The following is a 14,181-nucleotide window of genomic DNA, read 5'->3' as shown; positions in this document are numbered from 1 at the left end:
CAAATACAAGGATCAAATATAAGACCCTAACATCATTAGAAATTTTGTTTCCTTTAATAGTTACCCTTGGGAGTAGATTTCTGTGAACAGGAAAAAAAAGTCTTTTTTAGTTGATCGCCTTGGGAAAACAGTGTTTCTAAAAAAATTCTTACTTGTACCATATGTTCACTCATTGGCTTGAATTACTCAGTTCTTTTGAACAGTATTTTTTTCTGATTTAAAAATGTGCAATTAAAACGTTTCTGAGTATGTAAACACAGAGGGGAAAATTAAAATTTATTGAATCTCATCATGAACCTATAACCTCTGTTAATATTTTTGTATATCCCTTTTTTACAGTGTATTCTTATATATTTTTATGTGTGTGTATATCATACCACGCATAGTATTTTGTAAACTCTTTTTTTTTTAAAATAAATTTATTTATTTTTGGCTGCGTTGGGTCTTCGTTGCTGCTCACGGGCTTTCTCTAGTTGCTGCGAGCGGGGGCTACTCTTCGTTGCAGTGCATGGGCTTCTCATTGCGGTGGCTTCTCTTGTTGCGGAGCATGGGCTCTAGGCACGTGGACTTCAGTAGGTTGCGGCACGTGGGCTCAGTAGTTGTGGCTTGGGGTCTCTAGAGCGCAGGCTTGGTAGTTGTGGCACATGGGCTTAGTTGCTCCACGGCATGTGGGATCTTCCGGACCAGGGCTCAAACCTGTGTCCCCTGCATTGGCAGGCGGATTCTTAACCACTGCACCACCAGGGAAGTCCTGTAACCTCTATTTTTATTTTAAGTAAATAAAGAAAATAATTTCATGCCATTAAACATATATTCTTCTATACCAAGACTTCATAAAATGTGATCTCTGAAACTCCTGAATAGCACAAAAAACTGTGTATTTTGTGGATATAAGCATTTTTTTCCTGGGAAGAAAATCTGTAGTTTTCATCAGATTCTCAGAATGGCTTCTGATAGTTAACAGACTTCATTTTAATTAATTAATTAATTTTTTTCCAGCCATGACACGTGGCTTGCGGGATCTTAGTTCCCCGACTAGGGATTGAGCCCAGGCCACGCAGTGAAAGTGCTGAGTCCTAACCACTGGACTGCCAGGGGATTCCCATACTTCATTTTTAATGACTACATGATAATATTCTGTAATTCATTTTTACACATTTAGTGTGTATTAGAAGTATGTTGTGCCCCAAAATACTTTATTCCAGTAACGCAAGGATAATGTTTCACTCAGAGTTTCTTCATCTGTATTCACAAAGGAAAGTGGTCTGTAGTTTCCATTTGGGGCATTATTTTTATCAGGATTAGCTCGTGTTAAACGAGATTCATTAAATAAACAGGTACCGCACATTCTTCTGTGGTCTAGAATAATATAAGAAAGATACCTTTTTTTACAGTTTAGTAGGCCCCATGTCTTAGTGATAGCAGTTTACATTTCTGATTTCTTCTACAGATACTGCTCTTTTTAGAGTCTTCTCTCTCCCTCCCTCCTCTGTTTCTCAAGCCCCTTCCTTAGGTTTATTTTGGTTATTTACTTTTTGCTAGGAAACTATTAATTTTGTATTGCTATATATTTGCTAAAAATATTTTAAAAATTCTTTAAATCCATTTTGTATCTGCAGACACACCTTTGTAGCCAGGGTTGTGTGTTATTCACCAATTGGTGATTTGGAATTTACGTAAAAATCAACAAAAAGGCATTTAGGTATGTTAGGACTTCAATGGATCTTACAGTCCAGTGGGAGGACCGAGCTGCCATGTGTAACGTGGCCATTGCTGCGTCTCAGACATCCAGCTGCTGACTTAAAGTACTGCCAAGTACTCAGACTGTGGTCCAAATGCCATTTCTCCCTAAAAGGGACTGGGGCTCCTTGGAGAAGCAGCTGATTCTAGGTCGGGGGAGAAATGAACGCTTAGGAACCTAGAGCCTGGATCAGGCCAGCAGCAGGGAAGGCACCTTGCGTGGAGTCTGAAGGATGCAGCGTCAGCTCAAGGCACTCCGCCCTCCCAGGATGGGCAGCGGGACGCCGGGAGGGATAGTAACGGAGATGGATCGAAGCACCAGATGCGCTCCAGTCCATCTAACTAGTCGCCGTGGACGGGTGTAAACATACTATCAGACACTCCTCAGCGTCTCTTGGTGGAGTCAGTTTTTCCCCTTTTAATCTTTCTATGTAAGTGACTGTAATGATCGCTCCTGGTGAGGACGCTAGCTCAGAGGAAAGGGTGCTGGCCTGGCCAGTAAAGAGAAAATGCAGCCCAGAAGGAAACAGACCCCAGTGTGTACTGTGTGCAGGGATGGAAGATCTAAGGAACTAAAACAGTGCAGCGGGAATACAGCTGTCCCTCGGTATCCATGGGGCATTGTTTCCAGGACCCTCGCAGATAAACGTTTGCAGATGCTCAAGTCCCTTGTGTAAAGTGGTGTGGTGCCCACCCTACCCGCATCCCTGGGCTCTGCATCCGTGGATGCCCCCAGCCAGGGATACGGAGGGCCCAGTGTGCTTACTAGAATAGTGGAGAATCTTTCCGTAATCTAGGATGGGAGCTCTTAGGAAGACAGGAGACCCAGAAGCCATAAAGGAAGACAGTCACCAACATGACCCAGAAAGAAAAAGACAAAACATGGAGCAGACCATACACAGTGGCAGATCATTAACTTGGAAACATTTGTAATTCTTAATGATTCACAAATGGTCACTCGCCCTTATATAACAAAGAGCCTCTGTGTATTGGTAAGAAAAAGACAGTAGAAAGATGGGATGAAGATATAAAAAGACAATTCACAGGAGAAAATCATGTGGTAATCAGCATTATGAAAATGGGCCCAGCTTCCTTTGTTGTCAGTGAAAGAACAGGACAAGCAACCGTGATTTTGCCTGATTGGCAAAATTCAAACCGAGCAAGGATGCAGAAATGTAGAGCTTCCTGTGGTGGGAGGGTCAGTTGACAGGGCCGTTTGGAAGGGAGATCTGGCGTTGTTTATAAAAATTAGAAATTACTTTGACTCAGCAGTTCTGCTTTTAGAGATTGCGTTTATAGAAATAAAAGCACAGGTCTGTTAGGACTATGACTGAAAAAGGAGAGTGGCCTCAGTGTAGTAGCAAACGAGCTGGAAACCATAGCAGCTTAGTTTCCTCCTTAACACCTGTGCCCTTTGGGATGTCAGGGAACAGGCGGCGGGGCGGGGTTAGGGACGGGGAGGAAGTGAACAGGGGAAACTTCTGAGCGCAGTGGTTCTGGGGGAGGGCGCCACGCGAAGGTCGCTTCCTGCAGTGCTGCGGGTGGACCTGGGGCCTCTGCAGGCGGTGCACAGCGGCAGGAGGAGACGCTGCTGATTGGTGGAAGGAGGAGAGGAAGACTCTGAATTGGCTTGAATTGAATATTCAAACAGCCCCAGAGGCTTGTGTGCCTTTCCTAAGGTGGTGGGAAGAGTCCGTGTGGATTAGGCAGGCCTCGCACTCAGATCCATGATGTACACAGCAGAGGCTGTGATTGATATTATATTTACACGGGCGACCACATGTCTTTAAGAAAAAGCTTATCTTATTTTCACTATATTTTGGTTTTAAAAAGTGGGGAATAAGTGATTCCATTTAGAGAGATCTATCAAAATGCCTCTTAAAATAAGATTTATTGTATAAATGGTAAGCCTCCGAATATCTGGAGAATTTTGCTTCCTAGAATTACTTACTTCTTGATGTTGCTGTTAGCTAATATTTCGCCATAAATATCACTTTTTAATGTTTCACTGCCTCTTTCCTTTCAGTTTTTCGTAGCATCAGATCCAACAGTGAAGACAGACCGGCTGTGGCACGACAAGTACACCCTGAGGAAATCAATGATCCCATCCTTCATGACGATGGACCAGTCCAGGAAGGTAGGGTGGGGCTGCTGTGACTGTGATGTGCTAATGCTGTATTTACCTGCATCCGGTGACAAAAACCAGTCTTCAGTTACACACAGTTTTGTGGCATTTTAGGATTTACATTCTTGAGGTGAAGTATGTGTTAATTGACTGCCTCAACGCATTAATATGTGTTTGTTAATAACAATTTTTTCAGTTCCTGGAATTCACTTGATACTATCCCAGATGTTCTTATTATTTAGTTTTTAGTCAATAGAATAATTGGTTGCTTATGAATATTTGTAGTGCTTGGATGTTTGATCGTTTTAATTTTGAATAAAGGTAACTAGAATATTTTCCTTTTTTTTAGGTCCTTTTGATAGGAAAATCAATAAATTTCCTGCACCAGGTTTGTCATGACCAGACGCCCACTACAAAGATGATAGCTGTGACCAAGTCTGCAGAATCACCCCAGGACGGTATGATGACGATGATGGTGGTGATAATGTGATGGCACAATGGTGGCGATGATGGTGGTGGTGGTGATAGTGGTGATGTCGGGGTGACGTTGGTGATGGTGCTGGTGACAGTGCTATATATTGCTTGAAGTACGTTTCGTTCAATAGGACTGACAGATTTTCTGAATTATTATCCAGGATACCTTAATACACAGTGTGACACATATAAAATATCTATTACTGTGTAAATTTTGAATTTTCTTTCTTATACAGTTAAACAATAACTAAGTGTAGCTATTTTACTCTCCTTGGTAACTTGTGTTACTTTTTTTATGATGCAGTGACAGTATGCCAAAGTAAGGAAACACTTGCTAATGAACTCAGAGGCTTGTTCAGAAATCAGCGTGGATTCCCAGCGTTTATGTATTCAGAATGCCGCACCGTGTTAACCGCTCTGTGGTTTTCCCTCATTTACTACTGCCCTCTCTGCCATTTCCCCCATTTGCTGCCTGCCCCATCCTCAGCAATTTCATGTATTCTCTGTGTGGCTGACTTAACACGGACAGCTGTCGGGTCTTGGCTACATTTGTTCCTTATACTGTTGTCTTGACTCATTCAAGTTTATTTTGTGTGAGGCATTGTGGTAGCTATAGGGGAGATGGTATGAATTCACCATGATGATGCTTTTCATGAACTGTGATCTAGGAATGGAGATTAAACGTACAAAAAAGTGAAATAATCAATAAGTAGTAAATGGTAGAAAGTGATATATGAAATGAGGTGTACAGATAACGTGCTTGAAGCACAGAGTGCAGTACTGCTAGCTGTAGGCACTGTGCCATTTGGTATATACAGGTCTCCAGAGCTTATGCATCTTGTATAATCAAAACTCGGTACCCTTGGACCTTCACCGTCCTGTTTCCCCCTCTCCACCGTCCCTGGCAGCCACCATTCTACGCTCTGATTCTATGAGTTTGACTATTTTAGATTCCACATGTAAGTGAGATCATACAGTATTTCTTTTCTCTGTCTGGCTTACTTCACTCAGCATGATGTCATCCAGGTCCATCCACGTTGTCACCAATGGCTGAAGTACCTTCTTTTTTCAGGCTGAATTATGTTCCATTGGATATGTACACTGTATCTTCTTTATCCATTCATATGTCCGTGGACACTTTGGTGGTTGCCATGTCTTGGCTTTTGTCAGTAATGCTGCAGTGAACACGGAGTGCAGAGATTCCTTTGAGATCCTGACTTCATTTCCTTTTTGGATGTGAATTGCTGGGTTGTGTGGTAGTTCTGTTCTTAATTTTTTTGGGAACCACCGTACTGTTCTCCACAGTGGCTGCACTGGGGCTCCCTTCTCTCCACGCCCCCATCAGCACTTGTGATTTCTTGACGTTTCGATGGTGGCCCTTCTGCGAGGCCTGAGGTGGCGTCTCATTGTGGTTTTGATTTGCATTTCCCTGATGATTAGTGATGCTGAGCACCTTCTTGTGTTCCTTTTGGCCCAGCTTGATTTTCAGCATCTGAGAGGACTCGCTAGGGGAGATTCCAGAATGTGCTGGAGTTGTACTGAAAATCCAGAGCAAGGTCAGGGCTGACGGGAGATGTGGTTGCAGCTGTGTCGCCATGCGGTTAAGGCCAGGGCCCCAGGGCTCCAGAGCGAGGCGGCGGCTGCAGCCACGGGCCACACACATCTCCCTCTCACCCCTCTGGCTCCCCGTCTCAGGTGTGTTTGACACGCACTATTCTGCGTAAACTTTTTAGGGATTCAGAGATGCCAGGTTAGTTCTTAGAATATGGAGATCCCCGTACAGAATTTTTGGAAACACCTGTGCTGAAGAGGTAGCAGAAGGAGGAAGAGCCAGGTGAAGAGTTGTTTTGATGCCTTTCGACGCTTCCCTAGTGGCCGGAGAAGATAGCAGTTAGGGAGGACGAGTGCCGTGCCCTGCGTGCCGTGGAGACCCGCGGGGGAGGCCAGCACCGCCGAGCGCCCAGCGCCCAGCACGTGGCGGGTGTGCAGGAGACCGCTGGGCCTCCGTCGGCGACTCTTGCCCCCTCCACTGCTGCCCTCTGTGGAGGAAGGTTGTTTGGCTGTCAGTACCGCTGGGAGGATGGGAGATGCGGACTCGGGAGGGCTGCTGGTAATGATACAAAAAGCAGTGGGAAAAGTCACATTTACATTTCTCATATGTGAGAAATTTTGGAAATTTAAAAGTGAGCCTAGAGAGTTAAGGGTAAATGTTTTCCTGTGGGAGCCTATGGAACAGAGACTGGCCAGCAGGCTCTGGGTCGCGTGTCTTCTGACAGGCGCTTTGGCTGCCATTGGTTGGCATCAGACCTTTTCTTTGACGTGAAAACCCTTCATGAATCAAACGCTGGTACAGTAAGAACACTTCCGGGGGGAGATATTGACATTTTTAAAATGACGTAGATCAACAGAAATGTATGTTGCCCCTCCCCCTCCCCCATCCCTGCAATATGACCGTGGTCAGCTCGGCGCCTGGCGTCCTCACGTTACTGCACCATCAGACCTCCGCTTCTACAGAAAACTACATTTTCCTCACTGTGGACACCTTAGTTTCTCCGCAGTAATGTATAACTAGAATAGCAGCAGTACTGAAATAGGTTTTTCTTAATGGGCCCGTTATTCTGAAGCACAAACAAGCCCTCCTGACCACGCCCTCGGCTGTCAGCGAAGCTGTGAGCGGGTGTAGTGACTCTGTGTGTGTGAGTCTCATTCCTCCTCGTAAGATGCAGATTATGTACGTATGTGTACTTTTCCCTTTTGTTCTTTACAGCTGCAGATTTTTTCACAGATTTGGAAAATGCATTTCAGGGGAAAATTGACGCGGCTTATTTTGAGACCAGCAGGTACCTGCTGGATGTTCTGAACAAGAAGTACAGCCTGCTGGACCACATGCAGGCCGTGCGGCGGTACTTGCTGCTGGGTCAAGGAGACTTCATCAGGCACTTAATGGACTTGCTCAAGTAAGAAGGCTCTTGAGGGTTTTTTGTAGGCGTGCAGTAGATTTCAGCACGATAAAGAGCTTTACAGTTTCTCTTTAAAAGAATAAGCGACATTAGAGGAAATGTGTCGAATCCTCACAGAACGTTGGGAAGGTGAAATCAAGGAGAGAAAATCGTCGCGTCATCAGGCCGATGTCCCTCTAGCTCTGCTGGTCCTGCGCTCCGCTCGCGGGGCTCGTGCGCTTCCTGAGCGCTGGCACCGACCAGCAGGGGCATGAGGGGTGCGTGGTGAGGTCGGTTAGCCTAGCTTCAGTTTGAGAGTAGTCTGAGAAATAAATGTATGTTTCAAGATGGAACTTTTTCTTCCATGTTTTTAGTTTACATTATTTCTTGCTAAAAAAAAATAAAAAACAAAACAACTTCATGGAGCAAATACAACTGCTCCTTCCATTTAGTTCCATGACGTTCCTCCTGGCACCGTCCCTTCTAGAAGGAAGTGTGTGTCCCTCCTTCCTGCCATAGAGACAGGAGGGCCAGCTCTGTAGCAGACAGCCGGGCCCCGGGCAGCCGAGGGTGGGCACAGCGTGGACTCGGGCACCTAGGACTGGACATGTGGCTTCTTGGCGCTGCCTTTGGGACACTTCAGTCATGCCTTTGTGAGTCCAGCAGTGTCTCAGGCCTTTGGTCCCCAGACTCCATGTGTGTCGGAATCCCCTCCAGGGATTGTTGGACTGGATGGCCGGGCCTGCCCGCAGAGCCCGGCTCCGTGGCTTTGGGCTGGAGCCAGGACGGTGCGTCCCTAGAGGGTCCCGGCCGAGGGGAAGCTGCTGGCATGGGGACTGCACTTGAGAAGCCGCTTCAGCCACGGGAACTCCGTAGTTCCACCTCTAACCAGAAGGCCGTCTTCAGTATGAAAGATGATTGAGTTTGGGGGGCACACATAGCAAGCAGGCTCAGGGGTAACCTTGTTTGAGGTGTTAGCTCATGAAAGAGTTGATGATCTGCTGAACATGAATTTTTGGTGGTTATACTTCCTGAAGGAGCCTTTCTGCTCTCTGTAAGGAAGGGGGTCACTGGTGACTTAGGTACTGGTCCCAGGGCAGCACCTGTGGGGAGTGGGTGGAGATGAGTTTTTAGGGGGAGATGTTCTTTCAGTGGCCCAGGGGGTGGGGGCCAAGTGTGCAGGTTTGGGGTGGAGGAGAGCAGGTGTTTCGTGAACGTTTAGAGGCCATGGCCGTGTTGCAGATCGCATCATTTAGCCGACTTACCCGTGTTTGCCTTATGCCGCGTTTTAATAATTAGAGTGTCTCATCCTTGATAGCAAATGAAAAATTTATTTCTTCTCAAGGCCTGTTTTAAGTTTCTAGTTTTAAAAGGGGAATGTCATCAGTCTCCAGCTTGCCTCAGCTTTATTTGAGCGACACTGACGTTGTTGGTCCTTTTTCACCCTGTGCACACCTGGGGCGGACCTCGGAAATGTTAGCTTCATATTTAGGAATGCAGATGTCGGTTTCATGTTTAGGAATGCAGATGTCAGTAACCCTTAAGTGTTTGCTGGTAACACGGTAGTTCTTAGCCTTTAGAATCATGGTGTCCACACAGCCAATTGTTTTGATTTAATCTAGTCCTTTCTGCCCATTGGATCTGTACAGGAAGTTACAGTAGTTCATGCTACTGTAGGCCAGGCTTAAGTTTGAAAACTGTATTTTTTAACATGCGTGGCTCACTTAAGATTTTCAATTTTAAGCTGAATCAAAATTAATTTTAAAGAAGTGTTTTGCTCCCCCAAATACTTGATGAAATCTTATTTATAGTTAATTCTGTAGCATTCAGATTTTACAGTCATTTTGTTGCCGTGTTGTATCGGTTCCATTTGTCCTGTTAGGTTTTGTCACTTGAACTCTATAGTCTGAAGTTTCAGGAAGCGCATTGAGAATCCAAGTAACATCCTCTTTTGCTTTTACCAAACTCTGTTAAGACCAGAGCTTGTCCGTCCGGCTACGACTTTGTACCAACACAACCTGACTGGAATTCTTGAAACAGCTGTCAGAGCCACCAACGCCCAGTTTGACAGCCCTGAGGCCCTCAGAAGACTGGATGTGAGGCTGCTGGAGGTACCGCAGCTCTGGTCCCACCCGGGGCTCCTCGCTGGCGCCCTCCGTGTGGCCTGAGGCCCCGCTGCTCCGCTCTGCTCTCTTCTCTACTCTTCTCTCTGCTCTTCTCTGCTCTGCTGTCTCCCCTCCCCTCCCCTCCCCTTCCCTCCCCTCCCCTCCCTTCGCTGCTCCATGCTGCTCCGCTCTGGTGGGCGGGAGCTGGCCACCGTGCTTTGGAATCCCTGTCCGGTGGCCTGGCGTGGTGTGGCCTCAGACGGGTCCCTGCACCTCAGTGTGTTCTCCTGACAGAGGGCCGCCAGGGCTGCGGGCAGGGGACGTGCAGCTCTGTCCTGGGGCCTGGCCAGGTGGGTGCTTAGTCACCTCCGCTGTTGCTGCTGGTGACGACACCGGGCACAGAGGTGACAGATCGCAGTAGCATTGATCACAAACAGAGGTGTTTAGTTTTAGTTGAGAGAAGATGGCTTTTTTAGGGGAATGAGCATTTCATAAACATAATACACTGTTTGCTTACTTATGATGAAGGACCATTAGCAGAACCTGTGGGTTTTTAAAAAATGTTTACTTTTATGGATTAGGAACACAAAAGGCAGTGGGTTTTTGTCATTTAAGAAAATGCTGATGAATGTTAAAACTGATTTTACAATTTCATTAAAAATATGCTCTTTATTCCAGAATATTTGCAGGGCAGCTCGTATGCACCTGTCTGTCTAGATGCTGAGGGTACAGGAGTGGAAAAAAGATGCCCTCCTCTGCTCTCAGGCAGCTCTCGCTCAGAACTGCTGAGTGGTTTTTAAAAATTGGGCTTTATTTTAATGCCTTTCCTTTGAGGACTCGACAGCTTCACAGTGGTGGGAAGCCCTGCAGTTGTGTGTTTGTTTTTGCTCTCAGGTCTCTCCAGGTGACACCGGCTGGGACGTCTTCAGCCTGGACTACCACGTCGATGGGCCCATTGCAACCGTAAGATCCCGCTGGGCGCCGTCGTAGCTGTTTGGGTGGCTGCACGTCCCCGTTGCTTCAGAGTCGGTTTCTCTCTAGAGCTCCGCGTGAAGTGCTTGCTCGCATCCCCGATGCGTCCATTGAATGAATGCTCGAGCCAGAGTCGTGTGTGTGTGTGCGTGTGCATGTGTGTGTGCACCAGTCACTAATGAGTGCTGAAGTGCTGGATTATTTTAAGAATTCTTAATATCATTTGTTCTTATCATAGGTTTCAGCAAGTACTTAACAAATGGGTTATTCATTTTGTTCCATTATTCTTAGACTGTAGTGACTAATTTAGGATAATTTGAAGGGAACTATAAAGTATTTTAGTGGCGTTGTATTTTTACTACTTGGATAAAATTTGATATTTAGTATCCATTTGAGCTGATTAGAAAATAGCTGCGCAGTTGTTCACGGCGCTCTTCCACTGTGTTTAAAGAAAAGTTCTGTTTCCTTGAATGGTTCCCAGGTCATAAAGGATTGACCAGCACAGCTCTCTTGTGTGTCTGCAATTAAAATGCCCTCTTTAGTGCTCAGTTTTTCTTTTTTCAGACTTGAGTGAACTCTCCTTGACCAAGGTATCTCTTTGAACTTATCTCAGTCATTTTCATATCTGAAATATTGAAGAAGGACATGCATTTCTTCTAATTCTTGGGAGAATATTCTGTTAAGAAGTAGTGTAGTTTGGCTCTACTGTGTCTCCCTAGCGGTCTCTGCAGAGTTGGCTGTCCATGGCTGTCCTTCCTCTCCAGGGGTGATGTGGGCCCATCTCCTGCTGGAGAGCCTGCACCGAAGCCGGCTCTCCTGCATTCCCTCTGGGCTGACAGCTTTGCTCTGCAGGGGGCCCTGCCTGTCTCCTGTGAGGCGGTAGCTGCTGGGGCAGGCTTTTCACACGGAAACTCCCATTGTTTAAACTTTACCAGATCAAAGCTACTACATCTTCAATATACAGCTGTGCTCAGACTTAATTTTTGGTCATATTCAAATTAGTTTTTTCTCCTTAGATGTACGTCATAAATAGTTTTAAGTAATTATAACGTACAAAACAGGATATTTTAACAAATTATTTATGTTAGAAACTTTCATATTCTCTACCTTGTTAATATTGCATATATTACATATTATTTTTTCGTAGAATAAATGATACCATAGTGAAGGCAGCTGCATCGATTATTTCACAAAATGTAGGTGCCTGGGGTGATAGATACACTGAGCATGGTCTGTATACACGGTTACTTAATTGTATGATTTTGCACATCTTATGAGAGTATCGAAGTTATGCATTGCATACCTTGTGCATAAATAATTGATCACGCAATGTTATATTTTCAAGATTTTAGATTTTTGAAAGCTCTAGTAGAGTCAAGAAAATAAGTTTATATCATAGATGTATTTAAAAAGAAATTTAAGATAGATCCCTGCCTGTGGCTAATAGGTGTCAATTTCCTTGCTGACTCCAGTGGGTTGATGGTCCGACGGGAGAGGCTGGATTGGAAGGAGAAGAGGCCTTGTAATTGGTTGGTGGAGTCTGCTCAGGACTCACACAGGGAGTGGCCTCTTCCCTGTCCAGTCTTTGCCCTCCAGTCCCAGGGTCAGCATATGTCCTGGGTTGGCATGTTCTCAGTGGAGTGGCTGTACCTGTAACCATTTTATTAGACAGCTGCAGATAATCAGACTAGCGTTAGAAATTGAAATAATTTTTAACTATCACATTAAATTCTGTGCAGTTGGATACAGAAGTTACTAGAAAGATAAAAAGGGCTGTTTTATTTAAAAATTTATGGTTTTAGAATCAGATTTTAGAAGCAAGTGGATTTCCTGATTTTTCCCTGTTTAATTTACCATATTAATCTCTATTTCCTTTCTATTCTCATTGAGATTGTCATTTTTTGTATAGAATTTAATTAGAATGGGTACATATCTTAGTGATATAGTTGCGTCTTCTATAACGCAGCATTATTTTAGATTCTTACAAATCCTGCGAAGAAGGATTTGGAAGGACAGACGTCATTTTGACAGTGGGCAGGGTAAGATCCTTGTATTTCTACCCTTGGCCTCCAGGGTGTTACAGGAGGGGTCAGGAGCTTATTTGTTGAATGTTCCTCCGAACTTTATTCTGCAGTAAGTGATGGACTGAGGGACCACGTCCTGTGGGTGCTGTTTCCCTGTGTGAATGCAGTGGGATGTGAATGTCCCCCCTCAAGACAGGTTATAGTTGTAAGGAATTTCGGCCACACTGAACTTTTGTACATCAGGTCCGTTGAATGTGCTCTGACACATAAACGATCAGCGTGGTTGCTGTGTGATGACGCTTTCCTAAAGTGTGCTGTGTTCGTTGCTTACATACTACTTAGAACGTGTTAGAGTTGGTTGTGTGTTCTCTGACTTTTTGTTTAAGGAAAAAAAAAAAGACTGAGCCCTGCCCTGGGAGGACCCTCACTTCACAGGATCCTGTCAGCCTGTGTTCTGCTCTTTCCAGGTGTTCACTCGAGAGTGTATGAGCCACTACCTGAGAGTGTTTAACTTCCTTTGGAGGGCCAAGCGGATGGAGTACATCCTCACTGACATCCGGAAGGGGCACATGTGCAACGCCAAGCTCCTGAGAAATATGCCAGGTAAACCCCGGCAGAGGGCGTGTCCCCGCCTGGCCCCTGGTTTCTGGCAGCTTCGCAAAAGCAGAAGTGTTCTTAACGTATTGAAAAGTGGTTTCTTGTGCTTTTGGATTTGTCTTTTGTGAAGAGGCTCATTTGTAATATGCTTATCTTGACTTCAGTGCAAATCAGGAAAAGAAATTGAGTCAAGTTAGGTTTTTTTAGACATTGAAGTTTCTTTTAGAATCATGTAGTGTTCATATATGTACTTTAATTTTTTAAAAAAATAATCTTTAAGGAAAGAAAGCTGTTTAATAAATCACTGGCTCATTTAAAATTCACTAAGTGTTTTAATTAAAGTCTGTTTGGGAATTGCTTTAATATTGTTTTGGTTCATAAACCAGGACATGGGAAGATTTTACAATATTTTACAGTTAAAAGCTGTAATAAAACTCTCATGTCACGTAGTCAAGTTCATTTTTGTGTTTGTTTGTTTGTTTTTGTTTTTTTTTGTGGTACGCGGGCCTCTCACTGTTGTGGCCTCTCCCGTTGCGGAGCACAGGCTCCGGACGCGCAGGCTCAGCAGCCGTGGCTCACGGGCCCAGCCACTCGGCGGCATGTGGGATCTTCCCGGACCGGGGCACGAACCCGTGTCCCCTGTGTCAGCAGGTGGACTCTCAACCACTGCACCACCAGGGAAGCCCCAAGTTCATTTTAATGTTATAAATATCGAGTGACTTGAATTATGAATAATTTTGAAATCTTTATATTGGAAGTGATTTGGTCAAAACGTTTGAGAAAGTATTTCAACAAATTATGTCTCCAGAGAAGAACCACACGGTCATACTGTTAATCCTTTGGTGAAAGCAGTTCCTAAAAGAGGAGCAGTTGTTTGCAGAAAGGCTGCATGAGCTCTGCTTGTTTACTAGGTCGAGGTTCCTCCCTGGGCAGCTCCCAGAGTTCCAGAACTGTGACACCCCAGAAGCTGGGGGCTGGTGGGTACCTGTCCACGTGGTAACACGCGGAATCACAGGTTTACTGGCGTCCAGGCTTTCTGTCTTCCCGGCGGGACTCGGCGAGTGGTCGTGATGCTCTTAGGCTCCTGGCCGAGCTTCCTCCAGACTCACTTCGAGACGATTAATGGTAGGGTCCCTCTGAAGTAGCTGAGAAGGACTCAAGAGGGGGCGTTTTCTTTGAAAGCCTCTCGTGGTTGTGGACGGTAA

The 14,181-nt window shown here is 45.2% G+C and overlaps 1 protein-coding gene across 2 annotated transcripts in view; it reads left to right on the top strand.

The window, feature by feature from the left end:
- Positions 1-14,181, top strand: part of TUBGCP3 (tubulin gamma complex component 3) — a 60,361-nt gene that overhangs the window by 28,812 nt on the left and 17,368 nt on the right. The window contains exons 12-17 of one of the 2 annotated variants that reach the window (XM_030856716.3): positions 3,767-3,877; positions 4,215-4,323; positions 7,125-7,296; positions 9,254-9,389; positions 10,278-10,346; positions 12,847-12,982. In XM_030856716.3, the coding sequence (XP_030712576.1) occupies positions 3,767-3,877; positions 4,215-4,323; positions 7,125-7,296; positions 9,254-9,389; positions 10,278-10,346; positions 12,847-12,982 (733 nt within the window). Of the gene's footprint in view, positions 1-3,766; positions 3,878-4,214; positions 4,324-7,106; positions 7,297-9,253; positions 9,390-10,277; positions 10,347-12,846; positions 12,983-14,181 lie in introns of both variants that reach the window. The other variant, XM_030856715.3, reaches the window with a different exon arrangement.

The sequence above is a fragment of the Globicephala melas genome, chromosome 18 (genome assembly GCF_963455315.2).
Source record: "Globicephala melas chromosome 18, mGloMel1.2, whole genome shotgun sequence".
In the NCBI taxonomy this organism is placed as follows: Eukaryota; Metazoa; Chordata; class Mammalia; order Artiodactyla; family Delphinidae; genus Globicephala; species Globicephala melas.
This window is presented reverse-complemented; position numbering and strand designations above follow the sequence as displayed.